Source organism: Candoia aspera, chromosome 2 (assembly GCF_035149785.1).
Source record: "Candoia aspera isolate rCanAsp1 chromosome 2, rCanAsp1.hap2, whole genome shotgun sequence".
Classification (NCBI taxonomy): Eukaryota; Metazoa; Chordata; class Lepidosauria; order Squamata; family Boidae; genus Candoia; species Candoia aspera.
In genome coordinates, this window is record NC_086154.1 from 170,710,608 (window position 1) to 170,732,005 (window position 21,398).

Below are 21,398 nucleotides of genomic sequence, written 5' to 3' on the forward strand. Positions count from 1 at the left end.
TCTCTTAGTCTTACCCAAGTATCCTCCCCTCAAGTAAAAAAAACAGCAACCCCATAGATGCTCTGACTGAATTCATCTTTGAGAAGAGATTCATACCTTCAAAACAGCCCTTGTGCATGGTACACAACACAACAAAATGTATGCAAAATCCAAAGTCTATAATGCACCTACCATGCTAATACTCACATAATGTACAATGTGAAAAATCCTAAATTAATAAATTAATAGAAGGCAAGCTGGCATTCCCCACCCTGTTGCTCAGCATTCTAAGAACCACAGAATCATCCCTCTTCTTTCTTCTAATTCCTGGCATGGATGGAGAAAAGTTCAATTCAAGATGGGCATTGCAGGTTTGGACATTTATTTCCAACAACTTGGTTACTGCTTACCTTCCTGTCTTCCAAATCTAACTAGCCCAGGTGTTCATGAATATTCAGTTTTGGCAGAAGGGACATGAGAGAGGAAGATCACACATACTCAGTTTGTAATCATTATTATCTAGGATATTAGTAAATAATTATTTTGTTTCTTCTCCTTAGTTGGTCTGCTTTCACTACATGGCAACTGCTGATTTTTTGAGAAAAGCAAAAATATTTCTTTTCCAGCTCTTCTCTGAAAAGGAATGCAGATTGCATCTGGAAATTAACATTCATGCAGCATCGCCAGTACACCTGCAAGAGCTTTGTAGTATATTTATATAAAGTGTCTCAGAAATAATACTGTAGTGGGACATTCTGGGTAACAAAAATGACAAGTGGGCCAGATACCCAGCTCAGGAGGTTCATGTTTAATCTGATCTCTTGGCCTTGCTAAGGTGCTGCCTATCTGAAATGTTGCATATTGATTCTTTTACATATTTAGCTGATGAATAATCAGCCAGTTCTTATAAAGCATTTCTGCATTGTTAGAAACCATCTGCATCCTATAAATAAGATATCAGATCTTTAATACAAGTAACTCCCATCCAAAATTCTGGACATTATTGTACATAGCTATACTTTATCTCAGGAAAAAAACTCTGCCTTAATTAATTCACCAAAAAGAAGGCTGGAAAATTCTTATTACAGTTTCCAAGATTCTGTTGTTTAACCCTGACTAGTATTAAAGATACCATTGTGAAATCTGTGTAGCTTTTGCTTCCTTGATTGTGCCCAGCTGTATGAAGCCTGACAACTTGGATTGCACTTCTAGAGACTCAGCCTAGTAGTGTTTGAGTTGTTTCAGATCTTACTGGCTGCCTTATCTATGGTTCACATTCCGTGCTTCTAGACTTATTGATCCTTGCCTTGGTTGAGATGCCTGCTAAACATTATCTTGGGCTTGCCAGCCTAAACTCCATTGGAGCATCTGCTATAAAGGAGCTAGTAGGGAGAAGAACATCATCTGTGATTGAAAACAGTCTTTCAGCATGTACAATATGAACTGCTTCTGCCTACTGCTTCTCCTACTGCTTGGCCCAAATCATTTCAGATCCTGAACTCAAAGAATGAACTATGATTCCTCCCTCAAGTGAGAAGGAACCACTACCAGCACACAGAGAGAAACTACATAGGTGACGTCCTATGTATAGAAGTTAGTCATGTGAATTTCAGTAGAGTTTACTACTGATTGGTATGCACAGATTTTTTTTTAATCATATGGCATAGCAGTTTGGTGTTCATGCTGCTTTTTCTTGCTGGGAAATCCTTGTGGGGTCCAGCAGCCAGATGTGTAGACTATTTAGCCATGACAAGTCATGATGCCCGGGGTACACCACAAGATGGCTAGTCTTCATTGAGCCAAGTTGGGCTGAGAGAAAGTGACTGGCCCAAGGTCACCCAGCTGGCTTTCATGCCTAAGGCAGAACTAGAACTCACAGACTCCTGGTTTCTAGCCCAGAACCTTAACCACTAGACCAAACTGGTTGTCAGTATGCACAGATGCTATTGTAGCATCTGGCTGACCATATCTGGATTTGAAAACTAAGCAGGATTAAAGCTAGTTAGTAATTGGAGGGGAGACTGCCTAGGATTCCTAGGGCTGAAAGCTAGATCAGGAATTGGAAAAGCATCTTTGTATATCCAATAAAACGGCCTTTTTCCAAATCATTATCTTGGGCTGTCATTTGTAGTTCCACATTCTGTACTTTCGCTATTTTATCAGATAAAATCTGTTCCTCATCTGTCATTCCTTCATTAACATCTTTTAGACAGTCTATCCATAGAAGCAGACATTACTGACAGTGCTGATACTGTAGTTACTAACTTCTGCCCATTCTTCAAAGATCTCCTTTAATATTTCCAATGTTATAACATTTGTATCATCCTGTAAGACAATATTTAGCTTTAATATGTGTGGTCCGTGTTTTAAAGCAGAGGCTGTCCCAGGTTCGAGAGAGAGGCTTCATGGAGGCTCTAAAGGGGAATCTCTCCAATCCTTTGCAATCTATTTCAAACATAGTCTGGCACTGGGTTTTCAATGACCAAAGGTAGGAGAGGAGGAAGAGGGCACTAGTGGATTCTTTCCCTCCCCCACATTCTTGGTATCCAGTAAGAAATAAAACCTCTAGTTGTGAACAAACAACCAAGAATAGCTTTACTATTGGTAGTAAATAAAATAACAGTAATACAGAAATTGAGACGTTATCACACAAGCATAGGAATAAATGAGATAAATTTTCTTTTTGTCCTGCAGAGAAACCTGCTGTGAATTAGCACTTTATCTCTCTTTCTCATACACTGAGAAATCATAAAGGCATTGCACATATTTAAACAAGCCAGCTCTCCCCTCATTCAACAGTTAGGTCTGCAAAAGTTTCATGTCATGTTTTTTCCTTGAATTCCTCAGCCTGGAGAGTGCCTGAACCCTCCTTCTGGGTTGGATCTTCTGATCAAGTCTGCTTCTCCTCTTGGCTCTTCAAGCCTTGATCCTTCCCTGATCAATCCAATAGGTGCCTTCCTTTCTGGTGAAAACCTGCCAGTGCCAAGTCTGTGCGTGTTGGCCAAGTGCTGCCAAGAGAGACCCCTTATTTCTTTGCACCCCAGGGTGTCCCTCCTCCCCCTTAGCTGCAGGGAGTGGGCACCTGTCAGCCCTTCAGGGTAGTTCAGACTAGGAATCCAATGCCACATAAGTCAGTACTACTTTTATGGTAAAGCTACAGTAACAGGTAACAGAATCTTGCAAGTCTGGATGCGCTTCCCCCCTCCCTCCCCTTATCTTCGTGAGAACTAGGGAAGGTCTTGTCTGAGACATTTACTTAGGTTGCATTCCTGCCTCCGACTCAGTCCTCTTTTATCTGACTGTTGTCTTGGTAGGAGCTTTTTCTCCTGTCCCTCAAGGCCATTCCCTCTGCCCACTACAGCACCTGCCTGGGCAGAGTGCTACAGGGAGAAAAGCTTGCATCTTTTCTCTTACTCTTGCTAAATCATGGGTAGACTTTCTTACTCCAAAGAGATAAACAGCTATCCAGTACATTCTCTTATTTCCTTACCTCTTTAGGTTGCCTCCTTTTAGGCTATTTTCCCTTTTTCTTATGATTGCCTTGAGCCTAGCTAGACCTTCCACTCTTTTCTCCTCCCACTCCTCCCCCATATGTTTTGCCCTTGCAGCATAAAACTTTTATATCTTACCTAACTCTGGGTTTCATTTCTTTCATGGGATAAAACCCTCTCTATCCAAAGGTCCTTATCGCATTGGCTCCAACACTTCTAACAGCAAACACCTTATCACTTCCTTGATTTTCTATCTTCTACTTACCTTAGCATCCCTGAGGTTCCTAGTTCCTCTGATTCTTCAAAGAGCAGCTAGTCACAGACCTTTGCAACTAAGTTTTAATCCCCTCACTTCTCTTGGTAAGCTTCTGCCAGTTAGCATGAAGCTTCAAGTCCTTTAATTATGTATTATTTCTAACACAGCCTGCTGGTTTGCATATGTATAGAACTGCATTGTATGGCTACTAGAAAATGAGTGTGACTGACCTCAAAGCAACGTGGAGAAAGCTTTTAAAGTTGCATTGAAAGCCTGCAATCTTTGAGTAACAATGAAGAAGCTGCTCAAGTCGGGGAGGAAGCATGTCACTTGGTTTTATTTATTTATTTATTTATTTATCCAATTTGTATGCTGCTGCCAACACAATGCTCTCAGTGAGTAACAAAATATGGAATATGTATAAATATATAAATGTAAAAAGCTTAAGACAGATCCAACCCAAACAAAATATATGGCATGAGGTCCCAACAGCCCACTGGAAAAGCTCTATCTCCAGCTTTCTCCAGAAGGTAGACAGTGTTGGAGACAAATGAATCTCCACAGGAAGTCATTCCAGAGGGCTAACCCCATCACCAAAAAACAACTTCGGCCCATTAACCTCCTGAATAAGGGGGACAACCAGCTGATTCTCCTGGCATGAACAGAGAGGTAGGAGTGACTCTGGTGAGGAGATGTCCTGCTGATATATGCCAAGCCATATATGAAGTGGAATCCAATAATTGGACTTACTGTTTTACACTGCTATTTTATATGTTTCTATTATGAATTCCTTTGGCAGCCAAAAACTGGAGGAATATGTAAACAAACATTGTATAGACATCTGCTATCCCTCACACACCTACCTTGTTTCCAAATCTTTTTAAAGAGAATCCTGATTTATATGCTGAGAACTCTCCCTTGATTGACTGCCTTAGCATAAAACACCTTTGCCATCTCACCCTCTGGGCACAAATCCTTTGGCCCCTGCCAAGCCATAATGTTTTAAAACAGTATTCCTTTAGATAACTGAAAGTTTTGCCTTTTACTCTTCAATAGCAGAACTTATGCTGATCCTGAGTATCAAGCTAAAAATGGCTGGTCCTTCCCCTCTTCCCTTTATGTAGGAACAGGTCATGGAAGCTATGATTAACCAGACAGCCCTACCTATTATGTACCTCTCAGGCCTGGAGAATGCTATATTATTTGAGTGTTACATTTATTTTCTGCCTTTCCTCCAAACAGTATTAATGATTCTCTCCCATCTTATTCTCACAATAATCCTCTGAGGTAGGTTAGGTTAAGAGTCAGTTTCCTATTGGCTGTGCCAGGTTGAATGATATTGTGATACACTATTATCATGATGTTTGAAGATAAAGAAAGGTGGGTTGCCTAAGCTGAGTGAGGAAATGAGAACATGGCCAGTGGAGGCAAAGGAAATTCTAGCCAGAATGCCAAAGAGGTGCCAACAGAGCATCAAAAGGATGCAGATGTTCCAGGGATTTTGTTGTCTGCATTGGTTGTCCTTTCCTCCCTTCTGCTCTCAGAGGGCAGGAGCGTATATTTCATTTGCCCAACTTCCTGGCACAGGCAAGATGGCCAATTTATTGACTCATCTCCATGTTGTTGCCAAGGCAATCCGTATGGGCCTCATGCCCGTGTTCCTGTTGCAAATCCAGCTCATGGGATCATGAAGAAGATAATGAGCTTATGAGAAGGGAAATTGAGCTCTTCACACCTGGTAAACAGCCTACCCCAAAACAGATGCCTAATGTAAATTAATGGAGTGTCTTTGGTGCTTAATTGTACTAAAGTAATATCACCCCAAATAACCTTAATATGGTCTAGCATTGCTAGGAAAGAAAACAAGACCGGGTACACTTCACTTCTTCCTTTTTTCCCCCTTTTAGTGCATCCTTTTCTCTTTAAAACCTTTGTCAAGGTGAAAAATTGTTTTAAAATCTCCCCATCCCTTTTTTAAAAAGGGAAGCATGGAATCAAAGATCAAAGCTTCCAGTGATTTACTCTGTTGAGTCAGATATTTAGGATTAGATTAAACAGGATATCATTTGTGTGGGTAGGCATTTGGGGATTTTGTTGCTGGTGTTGTTTGAAAAACTGGCTTAGAATGCTGGTGATGCTGAGGATTTAATCCAATGTTTTCCATTATCCTTCTGATGTATGTTGTGTACCTCATATCTATGGTCTGAAATGAAAATTACACCCACCCACACTTACCCTCCACCCCCTACAAATGTCACATATGCGTCCCAGTCTGTAGTGGTATGTGGGAATGACCTTAGAAGACAGGAGGAAGAGCCGCAGACTGGACAACCACCATGTAAAAGTTATCTCAGAGTACAGAAGGAGGGAGGGCATGAGAAGTGTTTTAGAAGGGACCCTCCCTAGTTGTGCTGCTTGTCTGGACTACCTCAAAGGGCTAACACAATCCAGTTCAGGAGTGCTGTTAGGACAAAATTTAAATCACACATCCCCCCACCATCAGATCTTAGTTCCTAATTGCCAGATTTGCTAATTGTAAGAAATGTGTCATGCCTAGTTAATCCTAACCCTAACCATGGCTCCAGGTGCTGAAATGGTCTCACATTCAGCCATGGCCTTAAAACTCTGAAAAATAAAGCATTAGAGACTCTCGTTTGAGCCTGGGGAAGTTGGATAGACTTTCAAGATTCTGCTCTTTTAATTTTATTCAAGAGCATTTATGGAATCCCTACCATGTTTCTTGAACTGGTAGGGTTGACACAGATATTTCTCTTCACTGCCATTTTTGCCTGGGCCCAAGCAAGTGAGGAAGCAGCAGTGCTAGGGGACTCTGTCAGTAGTTGACAGATGCTGTATCACCATCTTCTATAAAAATGGTGGCCTTTTAGGAAGAAACATTTCTTTGCCCTCATACCTCCAGGAATTATAAGGGAAATTAAGTTCTAATGGCCTGTTGGAATGGAATGGCTTATTGAGGACAACGGAAGAGTGAAAGTGACCAAGATCTCTGTCTTTTAAGCCAATCAAGACAGCAGTCCCAAGGTCATTGAAGGGATCACAAACCTCATGAACAAATTGAAGGCAAGAACTGTAGACTAGGAAAGAAACCAATCTTTTCAGCTGCTGAAAAAATACGTCCCCCCTCCATTGGACTTTCAGTTATGTTTCAGGGGCTGGTGAACAAGCATATATGCATTTCAAGGAAAAACAAGGACAGGTCCCTGAAAATCCTCTCTCCCCATTTTGCCCTCAAAGTAGCCACAGGCAAATATTCAGGATACAATTCATTATGTATAGTCATTAATTATTCCTTTAGCTTCATTTCCATCTCCTTTTCTTCTGCATAATTATGGTTCATCTCCATCTCCTTTTTTTTGGAGGATTAATTATGGAAACAAATGGCAGCTGGGGATTCAGTGACCCTCAACGTGTGATACCTTTCTGCCTAGGATATTTTTGTGAAGGTGTTCATTGGATTTATGAGAGCCTGAAAGTAATATTACAGAGAGATCGGTATGAGGTAGAGCAAGATTGGCATTAAGGATCAGGATGGCTGGCATCTGCCAAGGAACTGAGACCCCCTTTTTTTTCTTTTCCATCTTGTTATTGTCTCCTGCTTATTCATCTGACCTGGCCCAGAAATGAACATTAATGTTGATGTAAAGGAGGAGGGAGTGAGGGAGAAGCCCTAAGGGGACTTCCTCAATGGCCTTTTAAAACCTGTCACCAGCACTCATTGAGCAAAAGCTATTTACTGCAACTGCATCCTGCCCCCAACATCCCCAGGGACCCTACTCACACAACCAATACTGTATATGACATTCAGGTCCCATATACAGGAACAACCTGAAGTAATATATAAATACCAAAAATTCCAATTCTTCCTCCTTGTATTTGGATGTAAGTCATCCTGAACTCAGTTGAATTTAGTTCTACCTAACCAGGCATGGCACTGGACTCTTAGCTGCAGAGTGATAGTGAATGGCATTGAAAAATGAGACTTATTGTTTTTAATTTCAAGTTCCACATAAGCCACCATGACTTAGATCAAAATGCTACTGATTCCTGACTGGAGGAAGGGGCTGATCTCCACTGAGCCCTCTTAATAGACATGAAAGGGGCTTTTAGTTCTAATTCTCTAACATTACTTTTGGTCTTCCTATGTCTCTATTCTTGGATCCTGATAAATGCCCAGCCTCCTCTCCTGCTGGAGTTGCCCAAGTTACTGATTCTCTAAATTCCTCTGATTCTCTAAATTTCCTATGTGTGGAAAATTAATAAGAAATCAACAGGCACATTGAGGGGGGAAACCCACAACTTAACTTGCAAAGAGGAAAAAACATATGCAGAGATGGATGTACCTGTCAAACTATGTGCAAGGTGAAATGTATCCATAGGAAAGAGGGGAGAATGCTGGAATCAAAATGGGCTTGATTGTGTTTGAGAAGCTGGCAATATTGTATACTGAGTCTGTTGAAAGTTATTGTCTTGCAATGAATGGGCTGATTTTCAAGAGCTTCTGACTGAACGGGGGAGTATTTCTGCCAAGAAATTTGCCCTGGGGAAGGAGCAGTGAACCATTTCTAAGTAGAAGAATGATTTCAGGGTTCAAGACATACATGGAGTATGTATGAAGTAGTTAGTTTAAGTGGTTGCAGTCATAATGTTGATTGCTGAACTTTGAAGCAACTGGCCTTTAATCAAGTGGCTGAATGAATTAATTAGTATAAAAACTATCAAGTTTCTTGGCGCCATGCTGAGTATATCTTCTTCCCTTGAAAAGCATAGCTTATTTCTGTGCCGCTTACTCATGGAGGTAAATTATTGGCAGGGCTGCTAATCACTTTAGCTTAATTTAATAGCTTTTTTTCTTTAAAAGGAATCAAAAGAACATCTACACCTTACATATTCATTCCAGGGGGAATGCTGAACAGTTTGTCCTAAAATAATCCTTTAATCTGTTTGAAATCCCATGTAATTTCTTTCTAGAAGGTCACTTATTCTCATCACAGGTTTTGCTAGCCTAAAGAATTTATCCTAACCAACTATCCTTTGCATGTGTATATTGAATTTCATCATGATTTCCATACAGTAGTTTAATTAGAATGCAAAGCCAACAAGGAAAGGTGTGGGTCCCATTCAGGCCAAGCAATTACTTTTGGATCCAACAGACGAGTAATTTTGCAGAAGATGATCTAACCTCCCTGAGTCATTTTGCTTGTGAAGTGCATCCTTAATGCTGCATAATTGAAATGACACCGCATTGCTGCAGGATATTTTCAAGACAGAGTCTGTACATAAGAATCAAAGCTGATTCTTTGGATGCGATATCACTTCTGTTTTTGTTTTGTTTTTTTAACCCAGACTATTCTGGGATTTCTAAAAAGAGGTGCAAGCATTTTACTATTCCCCCTTTCTTGGGGGAGATGGGCGGTAATAGAAGTCTGAAGAATGAACGAATGAATGAATAAATAAATAAATAAATAAAATACTGTTTAGCAGCTATCAGCATCCCTTTTTCGTGATGGAGCTCCATGGATTGGAATGTGGCCCTGCGTGGCCATTTTGCTGCTGGGCCAGGATGATGAGTTCAGAGTCGCACACATTTATCACAAGGGGTGGCATTTGTAGCTCAAGGCCACAGCGTGCTTTTGTCATGTGGATGAAAGCATCAGATGCGGCAGGTGCCTCTGGCACCCACGTATGGTTCATGGTGGTGAAAGACACCACTGGCAGGTGCCATTTAGAGCCTTCCCCAAATTGGGAAAATCCTGGAGTGGCTTCTGGGACAATTCCTTCATCCCATGCTTACCCTAATCAAGGGCAATGCATGACAAGCAGACTGGCAGGGCTGGGGAGAGAGGACAGGAAGGCCTACTTCGGCTGAGTCTGAAAATTTTGACTGCCTCACCTAGAGTGGAAATTGGGTAAGGCTAAGGGTGTGTTGGGATCTCTCAGCTTTGCCCCCAAAATGCGCTGCCTCAACTGTCATTCCCTTCCCAGAAAGGAAGGGAGCAATTCTCCATAGAGTAGCTAGAAAGCCACGTATATGACTGCATAGCCACTCAACACATTACAATGGGCTTAAAAGACGAATTCTCTGTATCCAATTTTTGTTCGGCAGAGCAGGAGAGGCTGAGGCTTTAGCTGATATCTAATGTTTCTTTGCTTTAGGAGAGGTTATCCCTTCTTTCCTCAGCTTTATCATTCACTGCCTGGCCTGACATTTAAAACTATTATTTGATTTAAAGGCTGAGTGCAGCATCAGCCAGGCTGGGCTCTGGCATGACGTGATCTGCCCCAAAGCAAATGTTGACATTCGTCAGGCGTGCTCTCTGGCTGTGGTTCGAGGGGCTACTGAAGAGGGTGACGGTGTCTGTTCTTTCTCTCCCCTTTTGCAGTATGGCATTAAGAAGAAGGAAGAAAGAGAAGCAGAGGCCCAGGCCGCTCTGGAAGCAAATGCGGAAGGCAGCCTGACGCGCCCCAAGAAGGCCATCCCGCCGGGCTGTGGGGACGAGGAAGAGGAGGAAGAAGAAAGCATCCTAGACACCGTTATCAAATACCTGCCAGGTCCGCTGCAGGATATGTTTAAGAAGTAAACTGCGACAGACTGCCAGCCTGTCCGTGGACAGTAAAGCAATGGATTTCTCATTGGCAAATGGGGAATTTAGGCTTGCCACCTCTCACCCCCTCCCTTCCCATGCTCCACTCCAGTCCCCAGCCATTCCCTTGAGCCCCGCCCTCCCCTCCCCTCCCCTCCATTCCTGATTTTGTACATCCTCACCTCTAGATGATGCCTCCAAAGGGATGGAAAAGATTAATGAGCTGCAGTCTACACAACTTTTTATTCTTATTCTTGTTATTATCCTAAAGCCATAGTTTTACATGTGTTTTTTAAAAGGGACAGGTGCACCTTGTACAGAGAGAGGGAGAGGGGTGTGTTTGGTTTTCCTCTTCCAAGAAGAAGGAAGCTTCAGCCAAAGTGAGCAACAGGTAGCTTCTCCCTGCCCAAGAAGATTTCTGTCTAACAGGGAATTAGACTGTCCCCACCACAGCATAGGAAAGCAGAGTGAAGGTACTCATTTTTAAGGGGGATCATTTTGACAGACTCTGAAAAGAGAACCCTGTTTCAATACAGGTAGTCCTCATTTAGCAACTGCCTCATTTATTGACCCTTAGTTATGACGGTGATGAAAAAGTAACTTTGTGACCAATCCTTGCATTTATGACCATTGAACATCTGTAAAGCGAAGGCAAGCTTAAGGAAGTTTGTAAGCACAGTCATGGGTTCACTTAGCAACTGCTTTGCTTAATGATGAGTTAATGAGTTGCCAGTCCCAATTGTGGTCGCTAACGAGGACTAGCTGTAATTTGTATGATGCCTATGAAAATGTTTGCCTGTGTATTTATATTCTTTTCTATTTTATTCTCCCCCCGCCCCCCAAGATTTTGTTTGCCCTCAGGGACATCATCATAGACCTTAAGACATAAGCATCTCTTTGGTTTTCTCCTCTCTCTCTCTCTTACACACAATCTTCATATTATGTTTTGATTCCTGGCTGTCTGGGATCATTTATGTGATTACTTGGTGATGCATTATCCTCACCCTCAATTTACTTTTTGCCCCTCCTATTGTCACCAGGGGGGGCAAATCTATTGATCATCATCTCAGTCAGTATGACATGTCTTCTGATCACCTTATGAGGTTAAGCTCAGAAAACTGAAGTAGAAGTAGAAGCCGGGACCAGACAGAGCGGGGAGATAAGGCAAAGCAGCAGAGCATCTGGGAAGGGGGTGGTTGTGATCTGAACAAAAAACCTGAAAATTCTCAAAAATACAACTCCAAGAGAAATATTCATCTCCATCAAATAACCTTTCTAATCTCAAAATGGGTGACTATTCAGCCCAGTCTTTATCTTCTATATGAGGAAAATGTGCAGCTTATATGACAAGCAACCTTCACATATCCTATGGAAGAGAATAGTCAGAAATATTTTCAGTCCAGGTGTATGTGGGAGAGAGAGGCCCACCTGTACTTTTTAAATAATCAAAGCTCCCAAAATCATTTTGGCAACTGACTTGTACTGTGAGAACAGCCATAACAAAGAGTTAATAGGAAATGAGTGTATTTTAATCTAAAAACCCTCTTCACTTCCTCCAGCATGTTTTCCTCTTCTAACATGCTCCTAAGAGGGCCATGAAGGGCTTCAGGTTCAACTCTAAAAGTCAGTAGCATTCACAGCAAGGGATCCAACCAGTCAGTCGGAGGGAAGGAGCATTGTGCTGTCCCACTTCAAGCCCTGTGTCTGGTCCTGTGTTGTAACGTCATGCACACACACATCCAGCAGGATGCTGCTTTTGTAATTTTGATGGAAACTGGAGTTGGGGCCACCCCATGCTAAAAGAGCACTCACATAATCCCAGGAAAAATGCATCTGGTTTAAGCTGTCACAGACAGGCACTGTGCCTGAGCTTCTGCATGCTCCAAACCACTTTTGGAGATCAAACACACAACACCGCACAGCTAGCATTACCAGATATCTGAACAGGCAAAGGAGGACATGGACAATTGGAAAGGAGGACAAATAGGGGAAAGGAGGACAGACTGTTTCACTTTCTTGGCATCCACAACAAAAATCAGTGCAGTGAAAAACTGCCAAAAAAAATAATACTTAGGCCTACATGTATATAAAATTACTTTTTCCAGCTCAGAAAGACTGGTTTTTTTCAATCACAGGAATGGGCTAGAGCCCATTAGGAGGCAAAAGCCTTCAGCATGTAACTGATTAAAGTCTTGTCAATTTCAGGCAGGGCAAGCCCAGGAAGTACTAATCAACTAATTAAGGTTGCAAAGCTGAGCTTGCTAACTTGCAGTTAGCATTTAATAGGGAAGCCCCATGCTGCAGAGCAAAGCTGCCCAGGAAGAGAAAGCTTGTTAGATACTCAAAAAACCTGACAATATTTGATTTTAAGGTGGTGCCTGCTGGGCAGAGTACATGAGGCCAGAAAGGAGTACAAGTACATGTCCTCCTCTTGCCAGACAGCTGGTAACCCTATGCACAGCTCTAGTTTACAGGCAGGCAGGGTTACCCTATTAAAGTCCTCAATTATTATTTTTTTTTACATAGCCAATCAGGGTGTTAGCTACTAAGGGTGAGTTATGAGAGGCAGGCCTCCTTAGGGGTGTTAAAAGTTTCTTCACTGAAGTTTGAACTAATCTTAAAAAGGAAATTCAAAGCCCTTTAACAATTTAAAGACATGGGATCAATTTGTAGGCCAGTATTCCATGTAACTGCTCACACAGAAGCAAACATATTCCAGATAAATAAGCATCTCATTAGTTATACTATTGTTAAGTGTACAACACAAACACACACACACTTCCATCCAAAGAGAAGGAGAAGAACTTAATAATTATTTTAAACAAATAGATGAAATGACCGCAATGGTTCATACTGTTTTAGAGAGTCTAATTTGCATTGGCTTAAATCAGTTATCTTCCCTTTGCACCCTTTGGCTGCCCATAATTAAAAAAACCTTATTTTATGTCTGATAGCCGCTTGCTGCAACTAAGCAGACTGAAGCCTGGTTCAAAATCGGGGAATGGCTATAGTTTGATAGCACAGCAATATTATATGTATTTTTATTTTATTTTTTTACAAACCCAAATTCATTTCCTCCTGACCTTTTAATTAAGAATATTTGTCTAAATGCTTTGCTGCTATCTCATGATCATCTGGATTTTTGTAGCCCAGATTTGGTAGAACTGCAAAAGATTCCTTTGCATTGCTTCTGTTCTCTAGTTTCTTGGCATCAAGGCAACTATCAGTAATTCTGTCCATGACCAGAACTGGGACTACCAGGGTCAGCCCTTTGAAGTTGACTTCATCAGGAAACCCACTCCACAGTACGAGAAGAACTATATTTACTGAGATAGACTATTGCAGTGTTTCTCAACCTCAGCTGCTTTAAGATGTGTGGACGGCAACTCCCAGAATTCCCCAGCATACTGGCTGGGCAATTCTGGGAGTTGCAGTCTACACATCTTACAGTTGCTGAGGTTGAGAATCACTTGGCTATTGTAACAGAATCTTGCAAGCCTGACTATGTCTCCCCTTCCCTCCCTCGTATACCCCAGGAGTCAGGGAGGTGCCTAACACTTTCCCTGTTTTTGCACATGTTGTTGTAACCATCTCAGAATAATTTCTTCAAGATCTTCTCAGTGGTTTCCTACACCTAGCCTGTACCCAGTGGGAAAAGAGTATGATCATCAGTTGTGTCCACTTTAGGATGGGAATCAAGAGCAGGACCCCATGATCTACAGCGTCATGTGATAATGTCACTTTCTGCTGGTATGACTGTATGTCTGTAGCCTATGCAGGGAAGACAAATGTGGGAAGTGGCTATCAGGTAGAAGAAATGTATTTTTACATTTTAAAAAAGCCTTTCCATATGTGTTTCTTTTTAACACAAAACAAATAAGCAAACAGAACCGAAGATGTCATGGACAGTATTTCTAGGTCCACCTAGAAATATCCTTGGTCCACCTAGAAATATCTCCTTGATGTGCCAAAGTGAAGTATTTTGTTTGGGAGAGCATTCCAATGTTTTCCTATCCCATTCTCTAGAGTAGTAGTGTTGCATTGCAGAAGGGACTATGTATGGCACAACTCTGTGAATAATACAGCTTGCTAATAGGTTTTCAAGAAAGCATTCCAAGTGCGTGAATGGTCAAAGCATTTCTGTTGGCCTTCCTGATCTCTGTAATAAAATTTAGTGGGGAATCATCCTGGCAAGTTTTGTCAGGAAATAATGTGCTTAAGTGGGGAGTGGAGCAGCCATATTGGAACTGTTTTAGTTATTCATTATTGACGTTACGAGTGTGAACACAGCGTTCCCAAATGCTGAAGGAAAGGAGAGGTCGTTCTTCTAATCTGAAACCTTGGCCACCTCTCTTGTGAAAAGACAAGTCCGTCTGCAAGACAGGACTCATCTGGGCAGAATTTCTTTGACGTCGGTTTTTCCAAATCCTTCCTACGTGTTGAGATTACAGCTTGTGGAACTCTTAGTCAACAAGCCCATGCTCAGGAGTCTGGGAGTCGTAGTCCTACCACATCTGGATTGTACCAGGTTAGGGAAAGCTGGCCCAAGAATAACTGAGGCTTTAAACCTCATTTGTGTCCTGTTCAAAATCTGACTGTGAGCACATGATTCACTTCCGATTTCTTGTTCATTATTCGATTTCCATTTCTAATAATAACAGTATTTTCCTCAAATGCCATTGACTTGGGTGGGGAAATAAGATCTCCATTTAGATATCTCCTCAGTCACTTAGCATCGTGGTTTGCTAACCTTTTCAGGCTGTGTTAGTTAAACAAAACCTAACTTTAAAAACTGTTAAACTGTTAGTTAAAAAAAAATCCTAGCAACCCTGCTCAGGAGGCAAAGCTCTGGCAATGGAAGATTGGCTGCATTCAAAAAAAAAATATTTTATTTTTTTGCCATTAGTCTCAGAAACCATTATGTTCTCATGGAACCCTGGAACACAGTTTGAAAAACCCTGACACACAACATTTTCCATTACAAGTTTATAGAAAGTGATACAAAAAAAAATGTTAAAAAAGAAAAGTGCAGTGTTATCAACAGGAACACAAGTATACACAATACAGCTACAATTGTAGAAAACAGCATTCCAGGGCAGTGAATCCTAAGGTCAGGATTGACACATTCTTTACCAGTTTCTTAAAGCAATTGGGAAACACAAGATTTTTATTCCTACAGAGTGCTGCTTCAAAGGGTCATTGAAACAGCCCAACCCTTTGGCCCAGCAACCTCATTCCATCAGAAGGAAAGCCTCATTAGATGCCCTCATGACAGTGAGGTGATCTGCCCAGAATCATGCAGGGATCTCTTAATTTCAATACATTTGTAACATACTCAGATGGGGGACTATCAAGAGAGAGATGCACTGCTTCACTCTCCTTAGTTTAGCCAACAACTTCCAAATTTGGCATCTTTTCCTATTTTTCCAGACTAGCATAACATTTCAGGTATTACCTAACTTTATTTTCTTCTTCCTGCTTCTCAGGTTTAGTTGAGTGCCCAAGCTGCTGAAGTTCTGCCTTTAGGATGAATAGAAGCAGCATCTTTTCATGTACCATTTTAATTGATCTGAGCTCCCCACAAGAATCTTAGGAAATGAAATCTTGCAAAGGTGAAAAGGAGTGCCTGACTGGGCTTCCTGATGTCCTCTTCTCTCCCACAACTATAATTCTCAAGGAATTATTCTTAAATCCATTTAAATTTATGAGTGAGCATGTACCCTTACCCAAAAAAATGTATTCAGGCATTCAAAAATTCTAAGCATGGATAGACATTCATATCTAATTTGGTCCTATGCCTTTCACACACACACACATGCACAACCCACACATCCAACTTCTCCATGTTGATGAGGAAGATCTGAAGCAAAACTCAAGCCATATTCCTATGAACACAATTAAATGCACTATATGGTTAGCAGATATGGCCAATCAGGGATCTTGGCTGTGCCGAGCACAGTAACCATTTTCAGCCAGTTTCAGTTCAGATCTTCCCTGTCGTCATAATGAGATTGGAGATGGAGGCGGAATTGGCCTGGCTCAGGTATTCCTGCTTCCCCTCCATGCTTAGAATTTTAAATGCCTTGCCAAGGCTAAAGTTCATAGCAAATGAGCCTCTGACTGTTGTTCTGCAGTGCCTGGCCATTCAGCAGTATCATTATAGCTCTTGCATTCTCCAGATTAAACGAAACATTTTAAATGAACAATTTAAACATAGCTGCAATCCAGTGAGATGGTCAAATCTGGGAGATTTTGACAAATTCGCCTTCAAAGGTTATGAGTGACCACCAAAATCTCACATGATTACCCAAACTCTATGAGAATTGACTAGTTCATGTGACTTCAGGCAACTGGGAACGTTCCTAAGTGCCAGATAAAGTTGCCATCCTCTACTGTATTGGCGCACTGATCGTGAGCCCATGTCTTCTCCAGCTACACTCATTTGTGGGTTTGAAGTATTAAAATCAATCAGTCCTTGCCGAATGATTTGCTTGGTGTGAAATGCAACTGGTTTTGCCTGTTGCAAAGTCTGATTTGTCCAAGGGTTGGTTTCAGCCTTCATCAAAATGAGAAGAAATGTACTATTTCATGATAGGCTAAAAATCAAACCTGTGATAGCTCATGTAGCCCAGCTATAATTCCTATTCTACATTCCAGTCTTTTGAATCTGCTTTGATTTGAGCTCACCTTGGAGCTTCTGAAACAGATCGACCAGTCCCCAATGAAATATAGAGAATATTATTTATGTTTCCAGCTTGAATCCAGTAGCATTTAATGCCATTTTTTTATTTTATTTTCCTTTTTTTTTAACAAAAGCATGCATAGTAGACCACTAGAAAAAAACTAAGAGTGAAGGAAAAGCTGAGCTAGTTTATCTCAAATTAGTTTTATTAGGGTAGGCTTAGACACAAGCTACAATGAAATTATTGGGTGGGATCCTTTCAGGATTGTTCTACTTCAGGTATCAAGGAGGTCTAACCTTGAGGCTTTCTTCATATTTACTTATTCACCCTGGCATGTCAGAAATAAGCAAATCAGGAGAAAAATTATTTCCCTGATGTGCTACTTTTTAGCATGCAAAGCTTTTTAAAAAATTTTTTAATGTAGTTCTTTCATCCGTTGCAATCTGAACTGACGAAACAGACCATGGACACTGGCACATCGTGTTCTTGAACGTGTAGCTTTTGCCTGAAAGCAGTGCCCCATTCTGAGGGGCTGTTTCCCTCAACATGCCTATACTTGTGTGAACACAATTATAATGGGCACTTTCCACCTTGAAAAGAAAGATCCACACAGTCCTTGGTTCTTAGCTTTTGATTTGTATGAATCTTGGGACTGCTTCTGGAAACATTGACATCTAGCACACCACCAGTTAATACACATCAAAAAGACCAAAGAGAAGTGTAATTCTTTCCTTAGGTTCTGAATATCTATTTGTCTTTACACTATACATACATTTTTAAACATTTAATTTGGTTTCGAAATTCCATCATGATAAGTTCTCTCTCAGGTATAAATACTTTTTATTGATTACAAAGGTTTGGACCGTTCCCTCATTTCTGCATTGTCTCCCCTACATCTCTGTTTAATTAAACATAAATAAAGCAGTGTATTAATCTCTTGGGGGGGAGAAGCCAAGGGATCAACTAAGTTTGGCAATGGAGCTTCATGAACTTGCATATATCCTTAGAGAAAGCCATATAAAATCAGACTGCAATATTAAATCACAATGCTATTCTATGTTTAAAACAAACCAACAGGAAGCAAAACCTTAGATTGTGTGCAATATCACTTTTGGAATTTCCATCTCTGTTTCCGGTACATTGTTAGTTTTGTTTCCATCTGCCCTGTCCTCCTGCCAAGAAAAAGCACTCCAATGATGTTCGATGCATTTTTCAAACCAGCTCTTAGAACATTAGAATCAACTGTTAGGAATCTGTTGTTGTGATCTGAATGTAATGTCCTACTTATATCTGATCCCGTTTCCTCTGTATACATTTGATTCCGTGTTAACCGCGATTCCAGTTATACAGTATGTGCTCAGTCGGCAACATCTTTCAGTCCATGTCTTTTTAAACCATGCTTGTTTTCACACTCCACTCACGTAATAAACAGAGCAGAACACATCATTAGGTGGGCATTTTCTAATAAGGGGGGAGAGTTCTCCTTTTCTCCCCCTCCCTCGAATGCATGCAGCACCTTCCAAATCAGCCAGAAGGTGACTTCAAGTAGAGACTTTGTGAATGTAAATTTTGTTTGTAACTTGCCTGCTACCTTTTCCTGCATGATGTGGGTTCAAATGGTACCATGTTCTTTTCAAATGGAGTCACAGCCAATAAACAACAACAAACAAGCGAGCAAGCCATTGGTAATAATAAAAGTGATTTCATACCTTTCCCCTGCCCCCCCCCCCCAATCTTTTCCTGTGAAACTCCTATTAGAAAATGAAACTATGGACCTTTCCGCTAGGCTGCAAAATTGGGTTTCCTAACAAAAAGGCACTTGATACAAAGTTGTAGCCAATTCTGATTGGCTGATATATTAGCCTATATGATATATGACAGTCCAAAGAATTTTTTCTTATCCATGCACTGTATTTTTAGATGTACCTGAAAATGGAATAATTGGTCTTATCCAGAATGAGAGGCACTGAAAGTTAAGTCCATAATTAATAATACCTATCTAAGAATAAGCTTCAAACGGGTGTCTGACTGAGAGCAATACAATGTGAATAAAAAGCAGTTAACTAAAGGAATCCATGCCAGCATGCAATTGAATACGGACTCAGCCTATGCTCACCGTTTCTGACCCCAGTTCAGATCTGATTTTGTGCACCAGGCTTCTTAACTGAAGACCACACCACCACGTACCTCTATTTAGGCAGTAGCTTCAAGGCAGAAGATGGCTTTCACACACTTGGCTTCAACTGTCATATTTCAGTGCATGGCTTTAGCAGGACTTAGTGACATCCCCACTTCAGGCTAAGTTGTCTGTTTTCATTCCAGCTTTCTTTCCTCCATATTGTTGTAGGGCAGAAATAGGGGACCTGCAGCTGTCCCCCCCCCCCATCCTCTTTTTTTCTGCTTTTTGGATTGTGCCTTCAAGAATGCGATCTCTTACTGAAATATGGCAGGAAAAGAGATGAGTTATCCCAAGCCTTTTATTACACCTAATGCCTCTTAAACTGCAACTCAGATGTGACTTAAAACAAGCAAACCAACCAAAAACTGCCCTGGAAAACTTTCATTTGCACTTATCTGAATTTTGCAAATCAGTTCTCAGGTTAAAGAAATATGTGTGCAAATATTGATATGTTTAGGGACAGTGCACAGCAAACTCTGCAAGCTTGAAAAAGAAGATTAAAAAAAGCATTACATTAAGAGAAATTGCTTGCAAAAAACGTGACTGTTAGGCCAACTAGGTATATCAGGGGAAATGTATCAGAAAATGCACACCTTTTTTTTCCCTTGCTGGAGGAAAAAAAAATCAGAAACTGGTGCAAAAAAACAAAACCAGAAACTGATATAAAATGAGCGCAAGACAAATAAGAAATTAAGTGAAAACACAGACATGCACACATTAGATATACATTAGATATACTGTATACAATAAAAGCAGGCCAACGGTGAAACTAAAATGGAGCATAAACATTAACTGACACAGTTTGCCAACTGACAAAGGTAAAACAACCTGATTCTTGCGTCTTCAGTAATTAGCCACCGCACATAAAATATTCAGAGCCCTTTCTTCATGTCCAGAAAGAAAAAGGGAGAAGTGAAAAATTGGTTTGAGCATGTCAAGGTGGAGAGGTTAGCTTTTAGAAGGCATTTAAATTCATCAACTTGACAGATACCAGGAAGTTTTCAAAAATATATAAAAAAACAGAGTGAAAGTGCACGTAAGAGGAATAGGAGGTTAAATAGCAATCCTATGTTTGTGTATAAATGAATGAGAGAAAGGCAACATGCAGTTCTTAACAACTGGATGACAAAATCCCCTGCAACATCACCGGGCTGCATTGTTAATGGAATATTTGCTTCAACATCCCACTCCTTTGAGCTGATAAGGATGGAACTTCATTTGACTGGTGTGGAGAAAACGGTCCTAAGTTCTGCAGCAGGATTCCGATCAGAAAGCAAGCAGTGAGGAGCTTCCCTTACTTGACACTCAATGTCATAGGAGTCACCCTAAGTCACAGATCTTGGGTACCATTAAATACATTTCTTTTTATATTACTGTGTAGAGAAGGACTTTCCATTCCAGGTGTCAAAAAGGACGGTCTCAGTCACCTGTTCCTCCCAGACACATAAACTCACAGAGCCAATTCAGTCATCTTCAGAACTGACTCTAGGGACAGACATCATGTTTTCCATGCAATGTGCTAGAAATGATGTGACGTCATCAGACAACTTCATGCCCAGGTATTTTAGCAGCATTATGTTAGGCCTCAGATCAAGCTATATCTTTGTGAAGAAACAGATGAAAAGACTGAGTTCATTTTGTCACACTTACCTGAGCTTATGAATAAATGACAAACTCCACACTCAAAGGCAACGATTGGCTCTTTCCATGAGCAGTGGCTTCATTCAGGTAGAGGAAGCCAAACAGCAAATCTCTGGTTTATTTTTAAGGTGTTTACAGTTTCATTCTCAGACTTCTCCTGGGCATGTGAAGGCATAGTCCAATTGACACATTCCATCTTCAAGTTTAAAGGAAAGGTGGTTCCTCAGAACTGCCTGCCTATCTATCTATCTATCTATCTGTCTGTCTGTCTGTCTATCTGTCTATCTCTATCTATCTGTCTGTCTGTCTGTCTGTCTGTCTCTATCTATCTATCTATCTATCTATCTATCTATCTATCTATCTATTTTCCAAATTTTGCCACCACCCATCTCCCCCAAGAAGAGGGACTCTGGGCGGTTCACAATAAAACTAACATTAAAACAGTAAGTATACAAAAATATAAATACGAATTGCCAACTATAAATATAAGATAAAAATAAATATAAAATCCAAGTGGCCATAAAAGATCTAATTCAGTATATATTTTTATTACGTAAGTGAGAGGTG

At 40.8% G+C, this 21,398-nt stretch overlaps 1 protein-coding gene across 1 annotated transcript in view; it reads left to right on the forward strand.

Annotated features, from left to right (window-relative positions):
• Nucleotides 1-10,767, forward strand: part of CPLX1 (complexin 1) — a 152,533-nt gene extending 141,766 nt beyond the window's left edge. Inside the window, exon 4 of the mRNA XM_063294874.1 lies at nucleotides 10,128-10,767. Within this exon, the coding sequence (XP_063150944.1) occupies nucleotides 10,128-10,325 (198 nt within the window). The 3' untranslated portion in view covers nucleotides 10,326-10,767. The remainder of the gene's footprint in view (nucleotides 1-10,127) is intronic.
• Nucleotides 10,768-21,398: the final 10,631 nt, after the last annotated feature.